General features: G+C 36.0%; 1 protein-coding gene across 3 annotated transcripts in view; it reads left to right on the forward strand.

Moving 5' to 3' along the window:
* SLC39A12 (solute carrier family 39 member 12) overlaps positions 1 to 22,775 on the forward strand; it is a 35,228-nt gene that overhangs the window by 4,169 nt on the left and 8,284 nt on the right. For 2 of the 3 annotated variants that reach the window (XM_005518755.2, XM_088058144.1), the window contains exons 3-9: positions 1,403 to 1,684; positions 4,262 to 4,469; positions 6,300 to 6,502; positions 10,944 to 11,115; positions 14,325 to 14,497; positions 16,249 to 16,401; positions 19,930 to 19,993. In XM_005518755.2, coding sequence (XP_005518812.2) covers positions 1,403 to 1,684; positions 4,262 to 4,469; positions 6,300 to 6,502; positions 10,944 to 11,115; positions 14,325 to 14,497; positions 16,249 to 16,401; positions 19,930 to 19,993 — 1,255 coding nt within the window. The remainder of the gene's footprint in view (positions 1 to 1,402; positions 1,685 to 4,261; positions 4,470 to 6,299; positions 6,503 to 10,943; positions 11,116 to 14,324; positions 14,498 to 16,248; positions 16,402 to 19,929; positions 19,994 to 22,775) is intronic. The other variant, XM_088058142.1, reaches the window with a different exon arrangement.

Genomic DNA, 22,775 nt, shown 5'->3' on the forward strand with positions numbered 1-22,775 from the left:
GCTTCTGAACATGACAATATTTGTTTCATTAACCCAGCTTCAGTGTAGGACGGTGACCTAATGTACAAGGTGGGCCCCATCAAACACATCATGCTTGTAGCCACAAAAAATTTATTCTGACAAACTGGATTCTGTCTGGATTCATTAATTTATTAGAATGCAGTGTTGATCCTCCCATGTTATCTCATGTGTTATAGTTTCTTCTCTGAAATGTACAGCTCAGATGCTCTATTACTGTGGAGATTAGCTGACAAATCTATAACGTGCTAGGAAAGGAGTTTGTTAGAAAAAACAGATACAGAATTAATAACATCAATTACAAGATCTCTTCAAGAAAGATTCTTTATTTTGGACTTCAGTGTCTTATTTGCCATAGCCTGAGATAGACCTCTATTAGTCTTCTGGTCTAATTTACAGACTAACTTTTGTATGAGCGGCAAAAGTTTCTATAAAGTGTCTTTATATCAAGAAAAAAAAGGAGAGATAGATAGACAGACAGACAGATAGATAGATATGTACACACACACACACACACACACACACACACACATATATGTATATATATACACACACACACACATATTAAAAATTCTGTGCTCAGATGTAAAGCCCGCACAGGGTGAAGATGTAATTTCAGTCCCTCTTGAAATGCATTTGAAGGACTAAATGGGGTTGAGACCTTGTGCTGGTTCTCTACACTGGATCTCATTGTTGCATTTAACAGAATTCACTGAGAAACATAAAAATAGCTGTGTGATTACAGGCTCAATTATGTCTCTCAGAAGTGCATTGAATATGGTATAACTTCTGTTTACATAGCCTCAATTGACTACAGTTCAGCAACTGTTCTTATCTTATAATGTAAACACATATAGAATGCACAGATGAAAATATGAATAGCCCTAATTCATAATATATTTGTAACCAGAAGTGTAATCTTCTGAAGCCAGCAGAAGGTTTTGGCTCTCTACAATGATTGATCAGAATTATTCCTAATTGTAGGGAGTCTCAAACCACTAAATCACAGAATTATGGAATAGAATCATAGAATGGTTTGTGTTTCAAGGGACCTTAAAGATCATGTCATTCCACTCCCCATACCATGGCAGGGGTACCTTCCAATAGACCAGGTTGCTGAAACTCCATCTCTAGGACATTTGACTTTTCTTAGAAACAATAGGGGCTCTGCAAAAAAAATCCGCAGTGTGATCTTGCAGCTATAGAACTGCAATGAACTACCTGCACCCTCCTGCCATTCCATTAGCCTGCATCTGTGTAGTTTTGGGTTTGATCCCTTAAATATAGAAGTTGTATTCTCCTGTTGTCCTTCCTGTCTGTATTTGCAAATGCCTGGCAGGGTGTCACTTGAGTTGAATTTCCATTTATTTTTATTTCTTCACAGTGCCTTGAACCAGATGCTTTGTTACTAATAGCTGGAGGAGATTTAGAAGACCATCTCAGTGAAGAAGTATTTGAGAGAATTTCTCTTATTCTTCTCTACTACATTCTTCATCGTAGAGATATGTGTTCTTCAGAATTCAGCTTGAATAATAAGGATTATAAATTTTACCTACAGAGTATGCTTAGTTTAAGACATGATGAAGACTGTTATTATTTTTCACGGAATGAAACTGAAGATATTTTAGCTGCAGTAAGGCAACATTTTAAAACTTCTGAAAACCAGGTAAGGAAATCATATGTAAAAATAGCTTTATCTTTATAAAAGGTATAATGCCTTTATGCTAGTATAGAGACTATGCCATTATCACAGTCCTCAAGAAGACGGGTACATGAAAGTGTCCAAGCACAGGTTGAGCGCTGGTAATGTGTCATATGTGCTCTTTAATGCTTTGTTTCTGCCATGTGCCACTTCCACAGGGTCTGCTGTGAAGTGGTTGGGGAGATACTGCACTTTAGGGACCATTCCTAATAGGTAATTTAGATGCAGTTGCTCTGCTTAGGGCAGATGGAAAAGATCCCAGCTGTGTAGATGCAAGATCTTGCGCTTGGCTTCAAGGACAGAAAATACTTTCTCATCTCTGATATTTGTTAGCATAGATACACATAGATACGCATAGATACACCACCAGTGATCTGAGATCTATTTGAGATATCTATCTAATCTATCTATAAGGTTCTGTTTGAGATTCTTATATCAAATAGGATCTATAAAATAATAGAATAATATTCTTGAGTTCAAAGTCGAAGTGTTTCAATGGTATGAAGCAGAACAGATAGATTACTGGCTGGTATAGGAGCAATAATGAATTATTTTTGCTGTGATGAAATCCTTGCCAGGTTCTACACTTCCACATCTATCCAAAGCTAGACAGAATGAGGAATCTGTCCAAAGATATAGCTTCCTTCAGTTAGAACATATCCATTTGTGACTAATTATCTGCCAGCATGGATATGCCTTGTAGAAAGATTGTTAAAGATAAGCTTAAATTTAAAGTTGAAAAAAAAGCATGTTGAGTATTTTCAGCTAAGATCATAGTTTCTAAGTCAGGAAACATGCTGTGAGTTTTCTCACTGCTGTTTAGAATTCTTTATCTCAAATAAGATCTATAAAATAATAGAATAATATTCTGGAGTTAAAAGTTGAAGGTAAACTTTTCCTTGTAATGGGCAATAAAATAGGTTTTTGCTAGACTAGATAACTCCTAAAGTACAGGTTGAGATCCTGTTTATAGCCACTTAGTTCTGTTCAATGTATTGAGTTAAATTTGGTTTATACAAAGCTCAAATTTGTCCTTTTCATTTCATTAGATTTTAATTTACAGCCTACTGTAGTAGGGTTTTCTGCATAAAAAGAAGATGGGTAGGAGACCTGGCTGTGTCCAGAATATTGAGGGCCTCCAGTTCCTCTCTCTGTCTTCTTTGTGTGGTTGTTTCCCACCATAAATTATTCATTGACCAGTACTTTTGGTTCTGAGTCTTGGTGAACGTGCTGATTTCCAAGGACTCCAATGGTATCTGAGCAACTGTAAAGAGGCATTGGAGAGTATTTGGAATGTCAAGATAGAATAACAACCCATAAAATGCTTTACTGAGGGTTCTGTTTGTTTATGCTGGCAGTATAATCAGTTGTCAAGCCTGTCCAGTAACTGAGACTTCACCACTAACTGACTTGAGGGAAAAGAGGTTTCTTTTATGAAAGGTACACAAAACATAATAGCATAATACTTGGAATCACAACACTTGAGTTGTGGAAAAGAGCCAATGGTGAAGGGCAGTCATGGAAGAACAGCATTTTTAGTGGCTCTTTATGTGCTTTGGTTTCACAGAAAATGTCTTCTTCTTTAGTCATAGCACCTAATATCTTGTTTGAAATGAGAGATTAAATTTTGGGTTGTAAAAATTTTAATATATCGTGAATGAGCAGGAAAAGAAATGGCAGCCACCTCTCTGAAGCATTTATGGCCTACATAAGGAGAGATGAGTATGTATGAAATTAATGACCACTGTACTGGCTTATCTAGACAACTTTTTAATTTTTCTAATATGAGTTAGAAAAAAAATCAAGTAATTTTTTTGCCTTTGTTCTTTTTGTTGTTGTTTTTTCATTCAAATCCAACCATTTTCAGTGAAAATAAACAAGAAAGGAAAAAAGGGAAGAAAATATGAAAAGGGGGATAAATTTCTGGGCAACTGAGAGAGTTTGCAGATTTCCACACACATGGTTGTATACCACTGACTACTGTTTTTATTAGGTGACCCAGCAGGAAAGTCACCCTTTATCTGCAAAATTATATCTTTCCATGTTGTCCCCAGATAACCACTCCATAAAAAACTAATGATTCCATTGAATAGGTAAGGAACTAAAAACATTTAAAGAATTCTTTCTGAAGTTTGAGATGAAGAGTTAAAATCTGTATTATTTCAGCCAATTTCTCATGCCTTAGCAAAGACTCCTCCCCTTCCTTCCACTTTCTGGAAGTAGATGTAGATATAATTGAGGAGGACACTTGGAACAATAGAAACAGTGGGAAAATAACACTAAAAAAATAACCTAAATGAAGGACTGTATTTTTTTCCCCATTAGACACCGAGTTAAGTTTTCAAGATTTTTAATTCTATGCCTGTTCTCCTGAAAATGTCCTTTGATTAGCTGTCCTGCTGGCAATTACACCTCACATCTAAGCATTTTTTTCTACTCTGGCTGTCTGTGAAATTGTTCTTCCCAGTTTCTCCTCCTGTCACTGATTATTTAAATGGAGGTGAGCAGGATTGTCTTCATGCTGTTTTCTCCTGATTTCAGTGTGTTGATGTGAGCACTCTGGAGAAAAATGCTGATATAATGGACAGAGATGGTGCTGATGAAAACACTCTTCCACGCCTGGCTGCTTTGATCCTTACTCTGGCTCTCCAAGGAGTCTGTATGGGGAAAGCAAGTTTGCCTTCCCCAGAATTCTTTATAAAATATATTTTCAGTTCTCTAAATAGTACCACTGAGCTCCAAGTGACAGGTAAGCTGGAGTATGCAAAGCTCATTTTCTTCAGGAATATTTATTGCTGGACTTATCAGAAATTCTGCTTAATCATAAATAAATAGAAGTATAGGAGAGCTCTAAGTGCTCCAAAAAAAAAAACAAACCATGAAACAAAACAAAACAAATGCCAAGCTCTCAGCAGCAGCAGCTATTAATTTCTGTAAAATGGTGTGCCTGCTTAGCAGTTTAAGAAGCTACACCATCTATTCAGGGGCCTGGTATGGATTTAGAAGGTTGTTACAAGACATCTACTTTTCCATTTTTGTGGCAAGTGCAAACAGCAACAGTTTGCAAGCTTTTTAAAGCACTTTTAAAAAATTACATTAAGTATGGGTTAAAACAGATTAAAAAGTTCAATTGAGCATAGGTAAAAACATTTTTAACATTCATAGGTTACACAGAAGTACATTGAATCACTGAAATAAATATTAAAAAAATAATAATCCTCATCCCTAAACTGGGGCTCCTAGTTTGTACTTACATAAACTGGTTTGGCAGCAAAGCCCTTCTTTTAAGATTGCCCAGCCAGATCTTGTAAAATAATTCTTACAAGAATGGATGGAGCCATCTCAGCAGAGTGCTACTAAATAGCTATATATGGTGAAATCTGGGCCCCAGTGAAGATAACAGCAGGACTGTATGGTTGGTGGGCTTAGGATGTCATTCAGAAAAAAACAGAAAAATATTCTTAACCAGTTTGTTACAGGGTAAGTCTATTTTAAGTCTAATCTCATTATATGGTCCCTTTAAATTTATTTAAATTCTTAATAGTAACTGCAGGAAAGAGTAAGAACCTGGAAGCACAGAAAAAGAAAATTAGATTTTACTACATTTACAAAACAAATAGACCTGCAGCTCCATTCAGATCTTTTTGTCTAAGTAGGCAAAAGAATGTAGTGAAACATCTTATCAGAAACCTTTTTGTGAGATTTACCATTAAGATTATACCATTTGCATTTTCTGAGTAACAAGATATAAAAAATAAAGGATTATCATATGGAAACATTCCCATTAATATAAATTTTCTTAAAATTAATTTGTGGACCACTTTTTAATGGACAAATTAAGGTTTACAGGAATTATCGTTAAGGCTTCATTTGAAAGTGCAGAGGTGAAGGAAGATGATAAGGAAGATATGCCCCCTCAAATAACCAGGCATTTCCATCAGCAGAAGCACCCATTGCACCCAAGCTATGTCATGAGGTACATCTGGCGTGATTTCGGATTTGGATTAGGGATCCTGCCTCTCTCCTTCCTGTTTCAGTGGTGTGAGCAGGCATCCTTCCCAGTTAACTGAAAGAGAGAAAAAAATTCACAGTCTTGTGCTGCACTTCTGAAGTTCAAGGACAGCACAGCATCCTGAAGATTGATTTTCAGGACCCTATAGAGGATGTTTCCTCATCCAAATACCTGAGTGTGACAGCTTAGTGTGGAGTTCCATTTATGCAGGAAAATTTTAAGAACAGTGAAGTTGTTTAGCAATTAATAGATAACTTCATCAGAGATGCTTATTAAATGAAAGATGAATTGCCTTTCAGTCACATCTGTTTTCTTCTGAGGCAGTCATAGGCAAAATATCTCAGTGTGATAGGTAAAGAAGGAAAGGCTGAGGATCTGGGGGTCTGGAACTTCCAGACTTGTTAAGCAGAAATTGCCTCCGGTATCAAACTGAGAACAGGGTATTAAAATGAGGAATTGAATCAATGTTATAAAAAACAAAAAGAAAAAACTATTGTCTTTTAATATTTTGTCTTTTAAGTGTGCATTTTCCCATGGTAACATATCTGTTCTCTAATGAATTACTAGAACTAGAACAACTACTAAATGTGCTTACAGCCAGAAAGACCTGCACTGTAAATGGACAATTTCACAGTCACAAAAGAAGACGTTACAGTATGGCAATCAGAGATATTGGAAGAAGAGATACTCCAGTCAAAGGAAACCATACAAAAGAAGACTATCTGAAAGACTATTTTGAAGATCGTGAAAGGAGCACAGATTGGGACCAGGTTAATTTTTTTTTTTTATGTTGTTATAGTGTTGGTGGCAGAATTTCACTGACAGAAGTTTAAATTTATTTTTAAACCATGCAATGTGTCTGAGGTAAAATGTACTAGTTTCAAAAAAGCATGTAGATATGGATGAAAATATATATTTGTATAGCTATATTTGTTTAAATATTAATTGGAGAAGGAACTTTGTGGATGTTGAATGTGCAATTAAAGTCACTGGGAGGAGCTAACAATGGTTAGTATTACATGGAGTCAGGTGTTTATTCAAGATAGAGGACTGGAGTATCATGGCTCTGATGTTTTCATACAGTTGTTAAAGATTTCTTGTGGTTTTATGTCACATGGTTTCTAGGACCCATTAAGTGACCTGGCAGAAAGGATTGTTTTGCACTAAGGGGAAAAAAAGTAAATAAAAGTTTCTATATAAGTTGCTTTTAAAAGACTTCTGTAAATTTAAGATTGGGAATTTCTGAACTCTTTTCATAGCCATCTATGGAATCCACAAGCCTTCTTTAGAAAGTATAAAGGCTGTAAAACCAGAGCCTTTATGGCTGCTCCCCAGCATCCTCTCTGAGGACTTTGAAGGACACAGGCCTGTTGCAGATGATTTTATCCTTATCCTAAGAATTTGAAAATGAATATATTTTTTAATGGCAATGATCAAGATGTTAATTGACTTCCATTGTTTAGACTGGGTGTCATTCCTTAGACAAAAAAGGAGGCTTCAAATTATGTAATTGGTATATATATTGATGTATACATTTGAAATATATACTTCAAATAACAGTTTTCTATTGTTTTTAATCCTTTACTATTTATGTTAACTCAGTGGCAATGTTTCTCCTCCATTTAGGAGAGCTGAGTGACATGCAATTGACTTTTTCTGTGAGGTCATTTTCTGATGGGGAGCTGAAACAAATTTCATTTGGGTAAATGCTGTTCTGATAGATATTTATCTGTGTAATTGTATTGCATTTGAAATACACTCTATCAATAAGTTTATTTCTTTGCAGCTGACCACAAAAAAGGATCATGCTAATCAGCATGATGAAGCTTTTAATGGGGTCTCAAAATAATCTTAAATTAAGGTCATTTTAAATTTGTTTCATATTAATTTTAAATTATGAAGGACAAAAATCAGCAGTGATCCTATCTGTAAAATAATTGTTCTCCAGCAATTGAAGTATTTTTAAAGCACAGTTTTTGATTTTTTTAACTTTTGGGACCGACTGTAACTCAAAAGATAAGTGTGCAAGGGCATTATCTGAGTCTTAGGAGTCAACTGAGAGCCAAATATTCTGTACACATAAAAAAATACCACAAAAAAACAGCTGGACAGAAGATAATTTCTCTTCTGTATTAATTCTTAGTTTCTAAGGGATTTTTTTCCATTCCTGTTCTTTTTAGCTATGCCTATTTTCCTTGATATATTCCATTAGAACACTTCATGTTTCTCTGCTGTGTTGCTAATTTTGTCTCCTGTTTTCTGCACCTATGATAGCCATTGTGCTTCAACAGTAGAAGATTCTGCTACACACAACACTTTGACTCATCTATGGCTTGTGTTTGCTAGCTGCATTAAGATCTGTAATTCAATTTTTGTATCGGAATAATTATTTGAAACATTACCACAGAAAAAAATCACTGCTTTCTTTTAAAGTCATCATTGTCTCTACAATTAAAAATGTATATAAAAAGTAAGTGGCAGATGATCTAAGATAAATAATCTTAAATTCATTAATCTGTGTCACAATGTCTATGTATTAATTTATTCTTCCTCATTAAACAAACATGGATTTTGGAAGCCCAAATAATTCATCCATCCATCCATCCATCCATCCATCCATCCATCCATCCGCCCATCAATCCTTCCATTCAGTTTTTCACATGAAAATATGCAAAATCAATGTGCTTATTCCATTGATATCATCCTCCAGCAGTACACACATAGTTGCTTTTCTAATGGAGACAGTTCTCTGACTCCTTATGTTAAAAAGCTTAAAAGACTAGGCCTTGTAACTAGAAAAGAGGCAGGTCCTCATGCCCCACATCTTATGAGAACATTTTACTAAATAGACCATAACAGCTATTTTTTATGTATGGGTAGACAGTTTGTTTTTACAGATGAGATTTTGCTTTTCATTGAAAATTCCTGGTAATAAATTCACATTAAAATTTAGATTCATAGTAATCCTGGACCTCATCTTGTCTATTGTACTTTTCAAAAAAGAGACAGCTTCAAAGTCAGATCAGGTTTCACAGAGCCATGTCCAGTTGAATTTGTTATGTCTCCAAAAACGAAGTTTATACAGTCTTTTTTGGGAAACCTATAGCAGTGCTTTATTGCCTTTGTCTTGATGGACTTATTTATTATAGCAAATTGGAGTTTTTTGTTGCTGCAACTAATACCTTTCACCTTTCATTCTTTTGCTGTATGCCTCTGAGAAGGTTATCTCTGGTTAACTCTTCCCTCTAAACCACCTTAGACAGTTGAAGACTTAAGATACCTGCCAACCTTTCTCTTCCTAAACTGAACAAACCCAGGTCCCTGAGTCTCTCCTGGCACATCATGTGCTGCAGTTCCCTAGCCATCTTGGTGGCCCTCCACTGGACTTCCCTCAATTTGCCAGTGTCGTGCACTGCTGGTTATTGAGCTGGACATAGTCCAGATGTGGACTTCCATGTCCTCAGTGGTGGGCAATGTTCTTTCTCCAGTACCTGCTGGCTCTGCTCTTGCTCATGCAGCCAACGCACAATTAGTGGTCATTGCCACAAAGGCATGCTGGTGGCTCATGTTTAAGTTTCCTGTCAGGACCTACCCCAAGAGCTTTTTCTGCAAACCTGCCTTCCTTCTGGTAGTTTTCCCTAGCCTTTATTGTGGCATGGGGTTATTCTGTGTGAAGCACAGTAAGTTTGGCTTGGCTGATCTTCATGGAGGTCTGGTCAGCTCTTTTCTTTATCATGTCAAAGTCCCTCTAAATAGCAGCCACTCCCATTAGCATATGGACTAGTGGTCCCAGTTGAATTTCACCTGTGATTGCCATCTGGTGCACTCTGTTCCATCACTCCAGTTGTTAGTGAAGGTGTTCATATCATCCCTGCCCTGACTGGTCAGCAATGCTGCTCATAACCAGCCAAAATCCTAGTCTTCCTAGTTGATACCAGATGTCAGTGTTCCCTAGTTCTGAGTCAAAACCACTGCCTAGAACAGGCAAAATTAAGGTCTCTTCCAATATGGTAGCTGCTGAATTGTCTCCATGCTCTCCTTTGGCTTTAAGGCAGCACAAAGTCCACATGACAAACTCACCCATTATCCTGAAAACTTGAATGTGGTTTTCAGAAAAAAATATATCAGTGCTCAATTAATTCAGTTTCTTAGTGAATCACAAGACATATTTTACTTAACTAATGGATAAACAAAGGCAGGAATGTTTTGGGTTTTAACTGGGTTATTTAAAAGTAATTATACATAACAACTTCAAAAGAAGCTTAAGCTTCAGAAATGAGAGAAAGAATATTTAGGAATCCCTTGAGTCTCAGAAGCAGACTTATTTAAATGAAAGAAAATTATTTGTTTTTAAATAATTGAATCACAGCTCATCAGGTGAAATTAAGAAGATTATTCCTTTAAGTAAGATAACATATTTGATCTGGAGTTCTTCTGTTTAAAAGTGTTAACAGAAATTTTCAGTAGAAGTTTTCTTATGTTAACTACTCATGCTTTTACTTGAAGTTTCATCCTGAAGAGGAATGCCCAATTTTTCATGAAAATTTTTGAAATATGAATGCTTCCATGAAAAATCGCTTCTTTTGACAAAGAGATGCTCCAAACAAGAACAAAAAGTTGTTGGAATTCTGAATTACCTCTAATAATACAATTATCGAACAATCTTTTAACCACTTTTAGACTGTGTAATAGCTAGTTTGCTGGCACGCCCTCATTTCATGAATTAAGAAAGCTAACTTATGTCCATATCTTACTTAAGAACCAGAACAAGGACGAATCTCAGTATTGCTTTGATGTAGGCAGTATCTTATATTAATAACACTATTACTGAAAATAATGTAGTTTCACAAGATTAGCTAAGAATATGGTTCATATTAGTATTAAAACATTTTTCTTGACACATATAACAATAAAATATTGAGAGATATTATTTTGTAAGATCTTTATGACCTTAAGTGGCTTCAACAGAAATTGAGCAGCTTTATCCCAAAGATGCTGGTCTTTCTGATATATATAGTAGTATCAAGTTTACCAAAAAAAAAAAAAAAGTGAAGTAATTAAACTAATTTAGGAAAAAAATAGTATAGATGTATAGAAAGTTGCTTCTAGGGCTGGACTGTCCTGTATTCTTCTAAGATTCTGTATTTAATCTCCAAATTAAATGCAGGTATATGCAACATGTTTAGTAACTGTGTATACTTCTCTACAAAGGTTTGTTTCTCTGCCAATGAACTTGTGAAGATATTTTTGAAAAACAGTTCTTCCTCCATTTCTAAGGACCACTTCAAGCAAATCAGTCCAGCTATCATTCAACAACTTTTAAGTTGTTCATGTCCGCTTCCTGACTTCAAACAGACAAAGCTTCCACCAACAGCTGTGGAAAGTGAGTTATGTTCTTATTTATAATTTATTATTTAAATTCAGAAAAGAGGTGCAAGGACTTCTGTAATAATTTAATTGATTAATAAACCAAAACATGGTATTTATGCTATCTGTAATTTATGCATTCTATAGTTTCATAGCATACATGTCAGATAATAGTATTATATTGAGAAGTGAGGGGATTCAATGGTCTAAATTTTATAGTATTTGAAATTCTATTTCAACATGCAAGGTGTTAAGCTCTCTTTCTTCATTTGTTAGAGGACTGATTGATATTGCCAGCAGGTAGGCAATAACAGGTCCTCATCTATGGATTGCTGGGCAGTAAGGGCTTATTTTGTGAAATTTGCACCAGGTTTACATTGTAATCATTGCATTGCTCTTAGATATAGCTTCAAGGTTACATTAGCTGGTATTTTATACCATGATGTGGTAAATGCTTGATATAGGTAAGTTTTGCATGAATGCTACTGGTGTTTCAGTTTGTGGTATTTTATAGCAGAGGTTTTGAGGATACTATTGCGGTAAGAAAAACATTCAGAAAAACGGTGTCAGGGCAGCAGGACCTGTGTGATAGAGCTGGAACAAGAACTGATTTAGGATATAATTAGGTTGTTTCCACTCGCAGTTGTAGCCCTCGCGTGCCTCTGCTTCCAGTGTTTTCTGCCCCACCTGTTCCATGGATTCCACTTCTCCTGTAGTCAATCCTTATTCCACCTCATAAAAGAAAAAACTGAATCTGAGCTGACCTAAAGGCTTCCTAATGTGTTTTCTGGGTTTTTTGTCTTACTTTAAGCCAATGATATCTGGGAAGTGGTTACAAATAAAGGTGTGCTGGTGTAATAATAGACATTGAAATGTAGACAAAAAGGTATAGGCATCTAACCATAATTGCCTGCATCTAGAGGAGCACTTTCTAGGTTACAAATTAATGTCTTCAATATCTTTATCTTAATATCTACATGTCCAGCTTTAGATGACTAGGTCTGTTTTGGAGCTAGTAAGTTTTCCCCATATCCTGCTGCCCAATGATCCTTATGGAGCAGCACATGAATTAAAAAGCATGAAAGGACACATGTGGATATCCCAGAAGTAAAAAGCATGGGGAAACACTCATGGATATCCCAAGAATTGTTATAGTAGAAAGAGGCTTACAGAGTAGGAAGAATCATTATGGATCTTCAATAGGTAGCAGTCCTTTCTTATCTTATCTCTCTTCTCATTACCTGAACACCTTGCAGTCTTTACTGCTTTGATCTTTTCTGTGCTATACAGATATGACCATTTTTTTAGATCGGGAATCAAGGGACAAAGAAAGAAAAGAAAGGAACTTACCCAGGTCACGTACAAGGTTCATAAAAAATTCACTGTTAAGTGAGATTCTTCCAAGTCTAAAGCCATCAGCCCAATCAATGACATTTTAGTGATCTCATAAAGGTGAGAGATGAGAAAAATTGGACTATTCAAGTGCAGAATGGAATTAATAAGAGCCCTTTCTGCAGCCCTTTCCCAGTGCTTTTTGACAAAAGAAGGTTTCCATGACCACAAGGACATTTCTGCTTGTTACAGTCTTGATACAGATAAAGGACTCCATGTTTGACCCATGTGTGACCTGGTGACCTGAGCATAGGCTCATTAGTTTTATTCTGAGCTCTATTTTACTGACAGGCTGTGCTGTTTTGGCCAAGTCACCAAGGCCTGACATTCCATATATATCTACTATACTCTTGTATTTGGATGTGCAGTCTGTGATATTAACTGTCTGATTTTATGAGGTGCTGAGCACTTTCAGTGCTATTAACATTTGAAACTGTTAAGTGGCAGTTTTAAATATTTTGGCATTAATTCCTTTATGTGTGTTTCTTATCAGTGTTTTACGTCCCGTTATAAGACTTCTATAGAAATTAATTGGGATTCATGTTGTGCAAAAGGTTGGAAATGTGAGCAGTGTGTTATAAGACTAACATTCAAAAGCATCCCAGTAATCTAGGAAAAATAGACTGGTGGTCCTGGTGTATTAACTGAAGGGATGTATTTCCACAGATTTGTAAATATAATTTGGACTGAAATGTTTATGTTTAAAACCTCAATTAGATCACTATATTCATTTGAGGTTTTAGGCCTTCATTTATTTACAGAAAATGATTTGTTAAAAATGTGGTTTTGACTGTAAGGATACATAGATGTGGCATGTGAGTACATAGAATCTCAAGCATAAATCTGTTAATAGAGGAAGCAAATGCAGAGCAGTATTCACTGTGCTGCTCTGAGTGTTTCTAATTTGCATAGCCACAGTCTGTTTGGCTCTTAAGGTCTGAAATTTGAAAGTACCAGACTATCACATGTAAAGCCTGAAAAAATGAATGTTTTCTGGGCTCCTAATTCTGTCATCCGTTCCTAATTCTGTCATCCGTTCACACATGACTAGAAGAATCCTCGTGGCTGTTGTGGCTTAATCCCAGACAGAAGCTAAATATGAAGTAGCCACTAGCACACTCCCCCAGTGCCGCCTCCCACAGGGGTTGGGGAGGAGAACCGGACAAAGGTAAAAATCCATCAGTTGAGCTATGATCAGTTTAATATTTGAGATAAAGTAAAATATACAATTCATGCTACTCCTCCTACTGCTACTACAATTAGTAATGGAAAGGAAGAAGAAAAGAGAGAGAGAAATAAACCCCAAGATAAACAAGTGATGCACAATACAATTGCTCACTACCTGCTGACTGATGCCCAGCTCACCCCTGGGCAGTAGTCAGCCCCTGCTGGCTGATTCCTCCCAGTTTCTACACTGGGCATGATGTTCTGTGGTGAGGAATATCCCTTTGGCCAGTTTGGTCAGCTGTCCCAGATGTGTTACCCTCCTTCCCCAGATTATTGTGCAGTTCCTCACTTTCAGAGCATGAGACACTGAAAAGTCCTTGACTCAGGGTAAGTACAGCTTAGCAACAACCAAAACATCAGTGTGTTGCCAACGTTATTCTCATCCTGAATATAAAACACTGCACTGTACCAGGTACTAGGAAAATTAACTCAATCCCAATTGAAATCAGAGAGTACCACAATGAATCACTTCTCCTGTGTGCTTGTGTACAGAGGTATGAGAACATACCCTCAAAAACAATTACAAATAAAAAACAAATACTCAAACACAAATACAAATATTGGATGATTAAAGGTGCCCTTGTTTTCATTTGTTTTCCCCTACAGAATATGGTTACAGCACTGTTGCTGTTTTACTTATTACTATTGGATCTATGTTTGGTACAACTCTCATTTTATTTAACTCCTGTCAAGAAATCTATACACTCATTTTACAGCTGTTTGTCGGTTTGGCTGTTGGAACCCTTTCTGGAGATGCATTGCTGCATCTTATTCCTCAGGTAAGTAATAGACCCTTCTGTGCTTTTGAAATGTTGACACATAATGTGTGTGTGCACACATACACACAGAGAAAGGTTTCCTTTAAATCTGGATAATGCTCATCAGTTTATAAATAAAGCTTTCCATGAAATCCCTGCAGCACTCCAATTACATTTGCACTCTGTAGCTCAGAGAGAGATTAAAAATAATAAGTAGAAATCCATGATTCATGAATTCAAGGAAAGAAAGGTTCCTATTTAAAAAAAAAAAAATCAGAAACCCCACAAGTCCTGTGGAATGCACGTTCTAGATGGATATTAATTTATTTCATGAGGAAGAGTCTGTAACACATTTTAACAGAAATTGTTCTAAGGTTGTATGAGGCATCCACAGTCCCCTACACAGATGGTTCCAGAGAACCAGGTGTTATCAGCCTAATTAATCCTGATGCCTAGAACTGTAATAAAATGTGTGGCATGATCTTTTCCTAAATTCATAATCTAAATTTTAAGAACAGGATAACATGCAAGAGAGAACCACATTTTCCATTGTGTATTCATTTATTTTTAACGGTCTCCTCTAGTATGAGACAGATGTTATGAGTAGACTTCTAGTGGCCACAGAAAGAGAGCATCGCAGCTTCACTTAAGATTCTGGTTAAAATTTTCTTTATGCTCAATGCATCAGCTCTGGAAGCAAAACTGGGAGAGTGGTTTAAGGAAGGCAATTCTCATTGAGAGTCAGACAAATGCACTTCTTTCAGCAACACTTTTTAAAAATGAGAAAGTATTCTTCACTAGTTTTAAGTGATATATCCAGTAACCTTTATAGCCCTCACTTTCAGAGCAAAAGAGGGCTGCTGTGCTGTTACACTAGGGGAAAGAAGGAAGCAGACCCACCAACAGAAAAGCATTTTTGCATTAATTATCCATTAATTAATGTATGCATTATTTTCACAGAATCACAGAGTTACAGAATTACAGAATAGTTAGAGTTGGAAGGGATGTCTGGAGATCATGTGGCCACTGCCAAGGCAGGATAACCTAGAGCAGGTTACAAGGGAATACATCAAGGTGCTTTTGAATGTCTCCAGAGAGGGAGAATGCACAACCTCCCGTGCCAGTGCTTTGCCACCCTCAGTGTAAAGAAGTTCTACGTCATGTTGGGTTGGAACTTCTTGTGTTTTAGTTTATGACCATTGCTCCTCATCCTGTTGCTGGGCACCAGTGAAAAGAGTCTTACACCACCCTCTTGGCACCCATCTTTGAGATATTTGTATGCATTAATGAGATCCCCTGTCAGACTTCTCTTCTCTAGACTGAACAGGCACAGTTCCAGCAGACTCTCCTCATAAGAGAGATGCTCCAGTCCTCTAAATATTTTCGTGGCCTCTGCTGGACCCTTTCCAGTAGTTCCTTATCTATTTTCAATATGAAGCTTGCATATTAAAACAATGCAGGTAATTTGTATAGAATTTTAACATCAATTTATTGTAAACAAAATATATCTCATATATATAAAGGGTGATTTCATAAAACTGTCCCTAAAAATATTGTCACTTTCCCCACTGAGACATGAAGTGTAGCTGTGCTCTTAATGACTCATTTCATCCTCTATTATTCAGCTGATTATTTCAAAACACAATTTAACCTTGAAAGAACTGGGAAAATAAAATTCTGAGAATAAAATGAATTAACACATTATGACTCGCCTTAGCAAAAATTAAAACATTGCCATTTTAATTTTTTTAACTTTATCTCTTTTATTTTAGACTCTTGGTTTGCATAAACATGAAACACAAGACATAGAACATTTCTATGAGGGAAAAGAATATATTTGGAAACTTTTAGGAATAATTGGAGGAATTCATGGATTTTTTCTGATAGAAAAGTGTTTCTTTCTTTTGGTAACACCTCGTGACCAGGTAAAGCTTTGTAAAATTCACCCTTTAAAAAACTCCTGTATTTTGAGATTTTGCAGTGCACAGAATGTTAAAATGATTGTGGAAATTAATTATAATTTCTGTGAGTTAAATGAAGCATTGATAATTGCTTTCCAAAGTGCTCCTACTAGATTGACCTTCAGTTTCTATTTTGCTTTGCTCTGTGGATTGTGCTTGCTTCATGAGTGTGTTCCATAAATTTATAATTCCAGAAAGGGAACAGTTAATTAATCGTGTTCCATAAGCCTGCATTCTTAACTCACACTGGAGCAGGTGAAGAGTGTGTATCCATATGAAATAGCAGTGACAGCTGTTTGCTCTAGGCTCTGTTTGAAAAGGAGAAAGATGCAATAGAAAGATAAATGCAAGCATCAGATATTTTCAAGAATGAGATCTTAAAATTTCCAAATTGTTTTTGATCCTTATGCCAGTGATGTGAAAATCTAATATGTGTATTGCAGTCAGTAGGACCCAATCTTACAGTAATTCTATTACTTTATTTCAGTATGGCCAGAGCCTGAAAATATGATTATGCACAAGGATAGAATGTAGCACAAAATGTGACGGCTCATTAAGTTTCTCAGCATGAGAGACAATACTAATGTCACTTAAGAAGGCTAAAACTTTGCTTGTTCTGTTCTACAGAGTGTGTGAAGATTGGCCTCATTTAGATACAGAGCAATGACTCCCTATTCCCACTGCCTTTGAGTCAGCCGTCAGAATAGAATGTGAGATTAATAGAACAAGAGTATTTTGATGACAGTGACATTTTATTTGTTTGGTAAAAAGAAGTCATTTTTGTTACTTGTTTGAGAGAAGAATTTTATCATCCCACAAATTTTTAAAGTTTTTCTACTGAGAACTAGATGAATCCTCAGAGTTAATTTTTATATCTATCTCAGCTTAATTTCAATTTAATTTTTAAAATTAATTAAGTTTTATCAAGCCATTGTGGTTGTCACTGATTTATCTGATTCACTTTTCAGGATTTTTAACAACATAAGCATTAGGAAATGTCAATGCCAACCAGTGCTCTTTTTCAATAGATTTTGTTTGGAAAAAAATAATTCTTAAAAATGCTAAATTTTCACAAAAGACAGAAATGCTGCATCTGTGTTCATTGGGTTTCAGAACTAATTGCAAAGCATCTTCATTCAGCAGGGCCTTTCTTTAGTTAATGGGCACTGGGGACATTCCCATGATCTTCCAGTGGAGTCTGAATTAAATGAACATTCAGGCAGAGGCAAATCTACTTCAACCATACAGTTGGTAGGTTACCAATATGACATACTTCCCTAAATTTATATTCTTCTTTCTCTGTTCCTCAAAAGAAATGAACAAAATTAATGTAATAAATCAGTATTATTTTTCAGCCTTTATTGATTTATTGCTTATTACTTGACATGATTGTCAAGAATCTCTAGATTTTGAAGTTTATAATGAGCTTTCCCAGAGATATCAAAACCAGATATTTTACAATAACTTTTCTTAATTGTGTATCAGATTGATATAACAATGCACTTCCTGTATTGTTATACATTTTGTTGATAAAATTCTTGAAGATTTTCCTCCCTTGTTTTTAAATATTGATCGTATGTAAAGACAGACTCTCCCTTAGGAAAAACTTCAGAATTTTGCAGAATTTCCTGCAATGAGAGTTAAGTGCATAATTAGTAAACAGATCAAATCCTGGACTGTTCTTTGAAATTTTTCTACAGATTTGAAGAGTAATGTAAACACTTTGGATATCTGGGAATAGTGCTTACCTATATCTACCTGTCTGTGCATAGTACCCAGACAGATAAATCTTTGCAAATTAAATAGAGTCATAAATTTTACCCTGTTTTCTCTTTCTTTCAACAAATTGCTTCAGTTTATACCCAGTTTCTTGATGCATAGGTGAACTCCATTTTACAAATGTAGAGCCTCACAAGTCACCGTTAATCTCTAAAACACTCTTGGAAAACTCTCAATAAAAACCAGATCAAACAGGGGAATGATGTGTGTTCACGGTTTTGTGAGACACTTCAAAGTTTCTTGTTTACAATAATGAATGAACATGTCATTCCCTCAGATGCAAGAACCCCCTAAAGTTCTATATAGTTCACATTATCTATATAGAATTAGCCTGGCTGAGCTGGTTTGTACAAAAGCAGCCAATTTTTCAGAACCATGTGAGTAATACTAAGACAAACACTGGCTGACTAAGAAAAACTTATAAATCCTTCAGATTAGTAATTAGTCTTGCAGTTTTGATTCACAGTTCAAAGAAGTGGCATGTGAATAAATATTATAGGAGAAGTGGAACAATTACTGGAATTCATATGACTGGCTGCAATCATGGGAATTAGAGACATTTATCTTTCCTTTAAAATGTAGAATATGGGAAACTGCAGAAACAATTCTTTTTCCTTCTCTCTCATGCTTCTACAGCACATGTCCTTCCTCACAACCAATGACCAACCAATAAACAAATTGTATTTTGTAGCCAGTGTACATCTCTGGTACAGCTTTTGGAGTGGTGGCTGCTGTCCCTAACACAGAGCTCTTGTGCTGCTGTTGACTCCACTGGCTGCCATAACAGGTTTTAACACACTTTTTTTGGAAAAAAAACCCTCTGAAATTAAAATTCAGTCTTTCTAGTTTCAAGCAAACAAGTCTTTTGTTTTTCTCTCTCCCTCACATGAATTTCTATTAATTTCTCCAATCAGAAAGCAAAGCCCCAAGGAGATAGGGACAGTGAGAGATTATTCGTGTTCTCCCTTATCTCCCAACAGTTGCAATATCTATTAATTAAATGTTAGTGCTGGTGCATCAATTTATCTCTCTAGGATAAAGAAGAAGACACTGTCTCTTTCTTCACTTGAAGCAAGGGTAAATTTTACCATGGAGTGTACTTAAGTGCTGCTATGCCCAGCCAGTGCTGCCTGGTGCTGAGATGAAGCCGTTGCTAAAAGCCGAGACACAAGACACTGGAGGCTGCACCACCCCAAAGAAAACCCCCTATATTTTGAAAGGGGATGAAACCTATTGATGATCATCTTTTTTAGTTTTGTCTTTTCACAGAGAAACTGTGAACAACACGAGTCCCTAAAAGATTGTACTTTTTTTTCCCTGGATATCCTATGGACACATTCTCCAGGAAAATACAGCCATCTATTTGACAAAATCAAAACATGCAATTTTAATTATAATGTCCCTTCTAGGCTTGCATTTGGCTCAGATTTTTGTATATTCAAGCAGAAATGTGGTTTTCTTGGGCTACAACAATGCCTATGAATTACCTGAATTAGGCTTAACCCTCTTTGGGCAAGGGAGAGATTTCTATTTTGTGTTTCTGCAGTACCAATCACACTGTCAGTGGCCAGTAAATTATTGTAATGATATCTGTGCAAATAACCATTGACTATCTAAATCAAATAGCTTGAACTTAATTGATGTTTACCTGTATTTATGGGAGCAGCTGGAAGAGATTCTTAACACTGATCCATTATCTTTGCTTTTAACTAGAGGAGCTCAGAAGATTCTGAACCTGCTGAAGTTCCTCCAGAGAGCAAGGTGATCAGCAAAAAAAGTTAGTATCAATAAAAAACTAGACAAGACAGGAAGATCCTTCAGACCTAAGATGTAATTGAATGTGTGCAGCTGGCTTTGCTGTGTGTTTGCTGTGCACTACATCACCACATCTGATGGTGCCTGGCTACATAATTTAATCTCTGCTTTAAGACCTTCTCAGCTGCCAACCCTGTAATTGTGAAGTTCCTTAATCTTACACTGTCCTTGCTTTAGTATTTACTGTCTCACTGTTGCAATCTGTTTTGCTAACACCTTTGCTTAAAGGAAAATAGTCAAAAATTAATACAAAAGATATTTTTATAATTTTAAACTTAGATCAGGCTTTTATTTCTGAAGGTGGTGAAAGATTTTTTTGCAGGCTCTCTATGCTAATATAATTCTCTGTCCTTCTCTTATTACACAGTAAAGCAATAGACTCTTTAAACAAGTAATGATTGATCACAGGTATGGAATTACAGAGTCATGATGGCTCTCACTTTTAGAGTAATCTGTTTGCTTCTGAGAACTTCAGATAACTCCTGTCTTCTGGTTTTTTGCTGCTTAGTAAAAATATGAAATAGAGCATAAACCAAATTTTGCCTTTAACTGTACTTCATGACGTTGGTGAATTCAATAGAGTTGCAGTCATCCAACTGAGGGAATAATATTTTAATTTACATCAATTTATTTACTGTAATTAACTCCCCCTTATTTTGTGATCTCAGATCTCAAGTCATCAGTCAATCATTATTTAATTGTGCCATTATCTTCTTCTAGGTTCTTAATGTTCTCTGCTGTTCTTGTGGACTTCATTTCTATTTCTGAAGCATTAGAAATCTGGTTTTCATTTCTTCACTTTCACCTCTCCGGTAGTACACAGTCCAGTTTGAACGTGACTATATAGTTCATCTCTATATATTTCTGTTTGCTTCAATCACCATTACCTGCTAAGCATCAACAAATTTCTAGTGATCTCAATGTTATATGTTCCAAGTAACTAAATTTGGGATAGCTTCTCAGTAATCTATGTTTAGTTTAAGTTTTCCTCATAGCTCCGTCTTACCTCCAGAAATGAAACCTTAGTAGTGAAGGGCAGGAGGTTATTTGGCATTTTTGGGGGAATACATAATTACAAAAGTTTGTTTCATTACAGTTCTTTTAAATAGCTAAGTGCATAAACATAACCTAAGTACCTTAATACTGAGAGAGATGTTTCTTCCCCAAAACTGAAAGGAATCTGCAGTCTAAGAGAAGCCTGGCAACTCCAAAACTGTAAAGCTTCACTGTAAATGCCTGTCAAGTAGGACTGCAAAAAGCATCAATCACCATAGATAGGAAGTAACTGAGAAAGTAAGAAACTTTCTAAGTTAAAAGATGTCTGACAAGCTCTCTCTGCATTTATCCATACTTGTTCTATCAATATCAGAGAGGACCACACAGTAGCATTTTATATTTTTTACACTTAGCGACACTTTACATTGACTAGAAATATTTTTTCTGTGTTTATCATGGAAACATTGGAAAAGATCTATTTATGGATAAATGTTTGTTTTAAACTCTTATTCTAAACTTAAGAAGTGTAGTATATGGTTGAGGTCCTGTACCCATTAGTTTCATGAAAATTATAGAATAGAATTTGCTATGAGTTCTGGTCCCCCATTTAAGCAAAGAAAAAAAGAAAGTAATATTGTTGGAGAAGAAGAGACTTCTGTAACTATTTATTTGTAGAAATAGTTAAGCTAATAAGTTAATAGTTTGTGTTGGAATATAATGCAGTGAGATAATTGCCAGTAACAAAGCTGCTTTAAAATAGGCTGAAAGTAAAGTAAGATAAACATTCAGATTTGTTTATACATGCATCTTCTGAACTTTCTGTCAAGTAAGTTCACAAAGCTTATATCTGTAATTGCTCCACAATGTTAATGTGATCCCTGTGTTATACTAAAACACACTGGAATGAATTCCAGTAATCATGGTATATCTTCTTCAGTAATCAGATACTTGAACAAAACAGACTAATAAGACCTCAGGGCAGGCCATGATTTCAACCTTGCCAGCGCTTATTACAAATCACAAATTTAATGTAATGCAGCAATCTATTATTTCTACGTAATTCATGCTCTGCACTATTGATTATAAACTGCCCATAGTGTTTAGAAAGAACTGTGCAAACTCAGGACATCCACGTCCAGCTCTGTAAGCTGGCAGTAAAATCTAACAAGCCTGCCAATTTCTCTGAACCCACAGAGCTCCCAGACAACCAGGGAGGATTTTCTGAATATGGTTGTTAGGCTTTTATGTGCTCTGTGTGTTTTTCATAATAGTCTGAAGACTTCAGTTCTAGCCAGGTTCTGTAAGAAAAATATCTCCCCCATCACTATAAAATGGCCATCTCTGAGAAACATTACTGGAGTGAAACCTGGAAATAACTGTATTCAGACAGATTGGTGCAGCTTCACATTTTCTCCTTAGTCTGTCATACTATGTCTATGTGGGGTCACCAAAAGTAAGAAAAGTACATATTTAAGGCCCAAATCATGACTCTGCTCCTTCAGGCATGAAAACAACCTTTTCAAAGTGTTCTGTCCATTCTGTGTAGAGGGAAGCTGGATGAGTTTCTTGACAGACATTAGGCAGTTGTGACTGTAAAACTGGATAAAATTAATGAAAAAAAGTACAGGATGGGGCAGCCAATTATGTGTTGCTAAGTTTAGACATTGAATCTATACGGAGTTTTGCTCCTTCTTGAAGAGATAAACTGCCTCCCTGTGAATCTGTTCAGCATTCCACCCAGCTGTCTC

The sequence above is a fragment of the Pseudopodoces humilis genome, chromosome 1 (assembly GCF_049639895.1).
Source record: "Pseudopodoces humilis isolate 2021_Gansu_Grassland_sample_001 chromosome 1, ASM4963989v1, whole genome shotgun sequence".
In the NCBI taxonomy this organism is placed as follows: Eukaryota; Metazoa; Chordata; class Aves; order Passeriformes; family Paridae; genus Pseudopodoces; species Pseudopodoces humilis.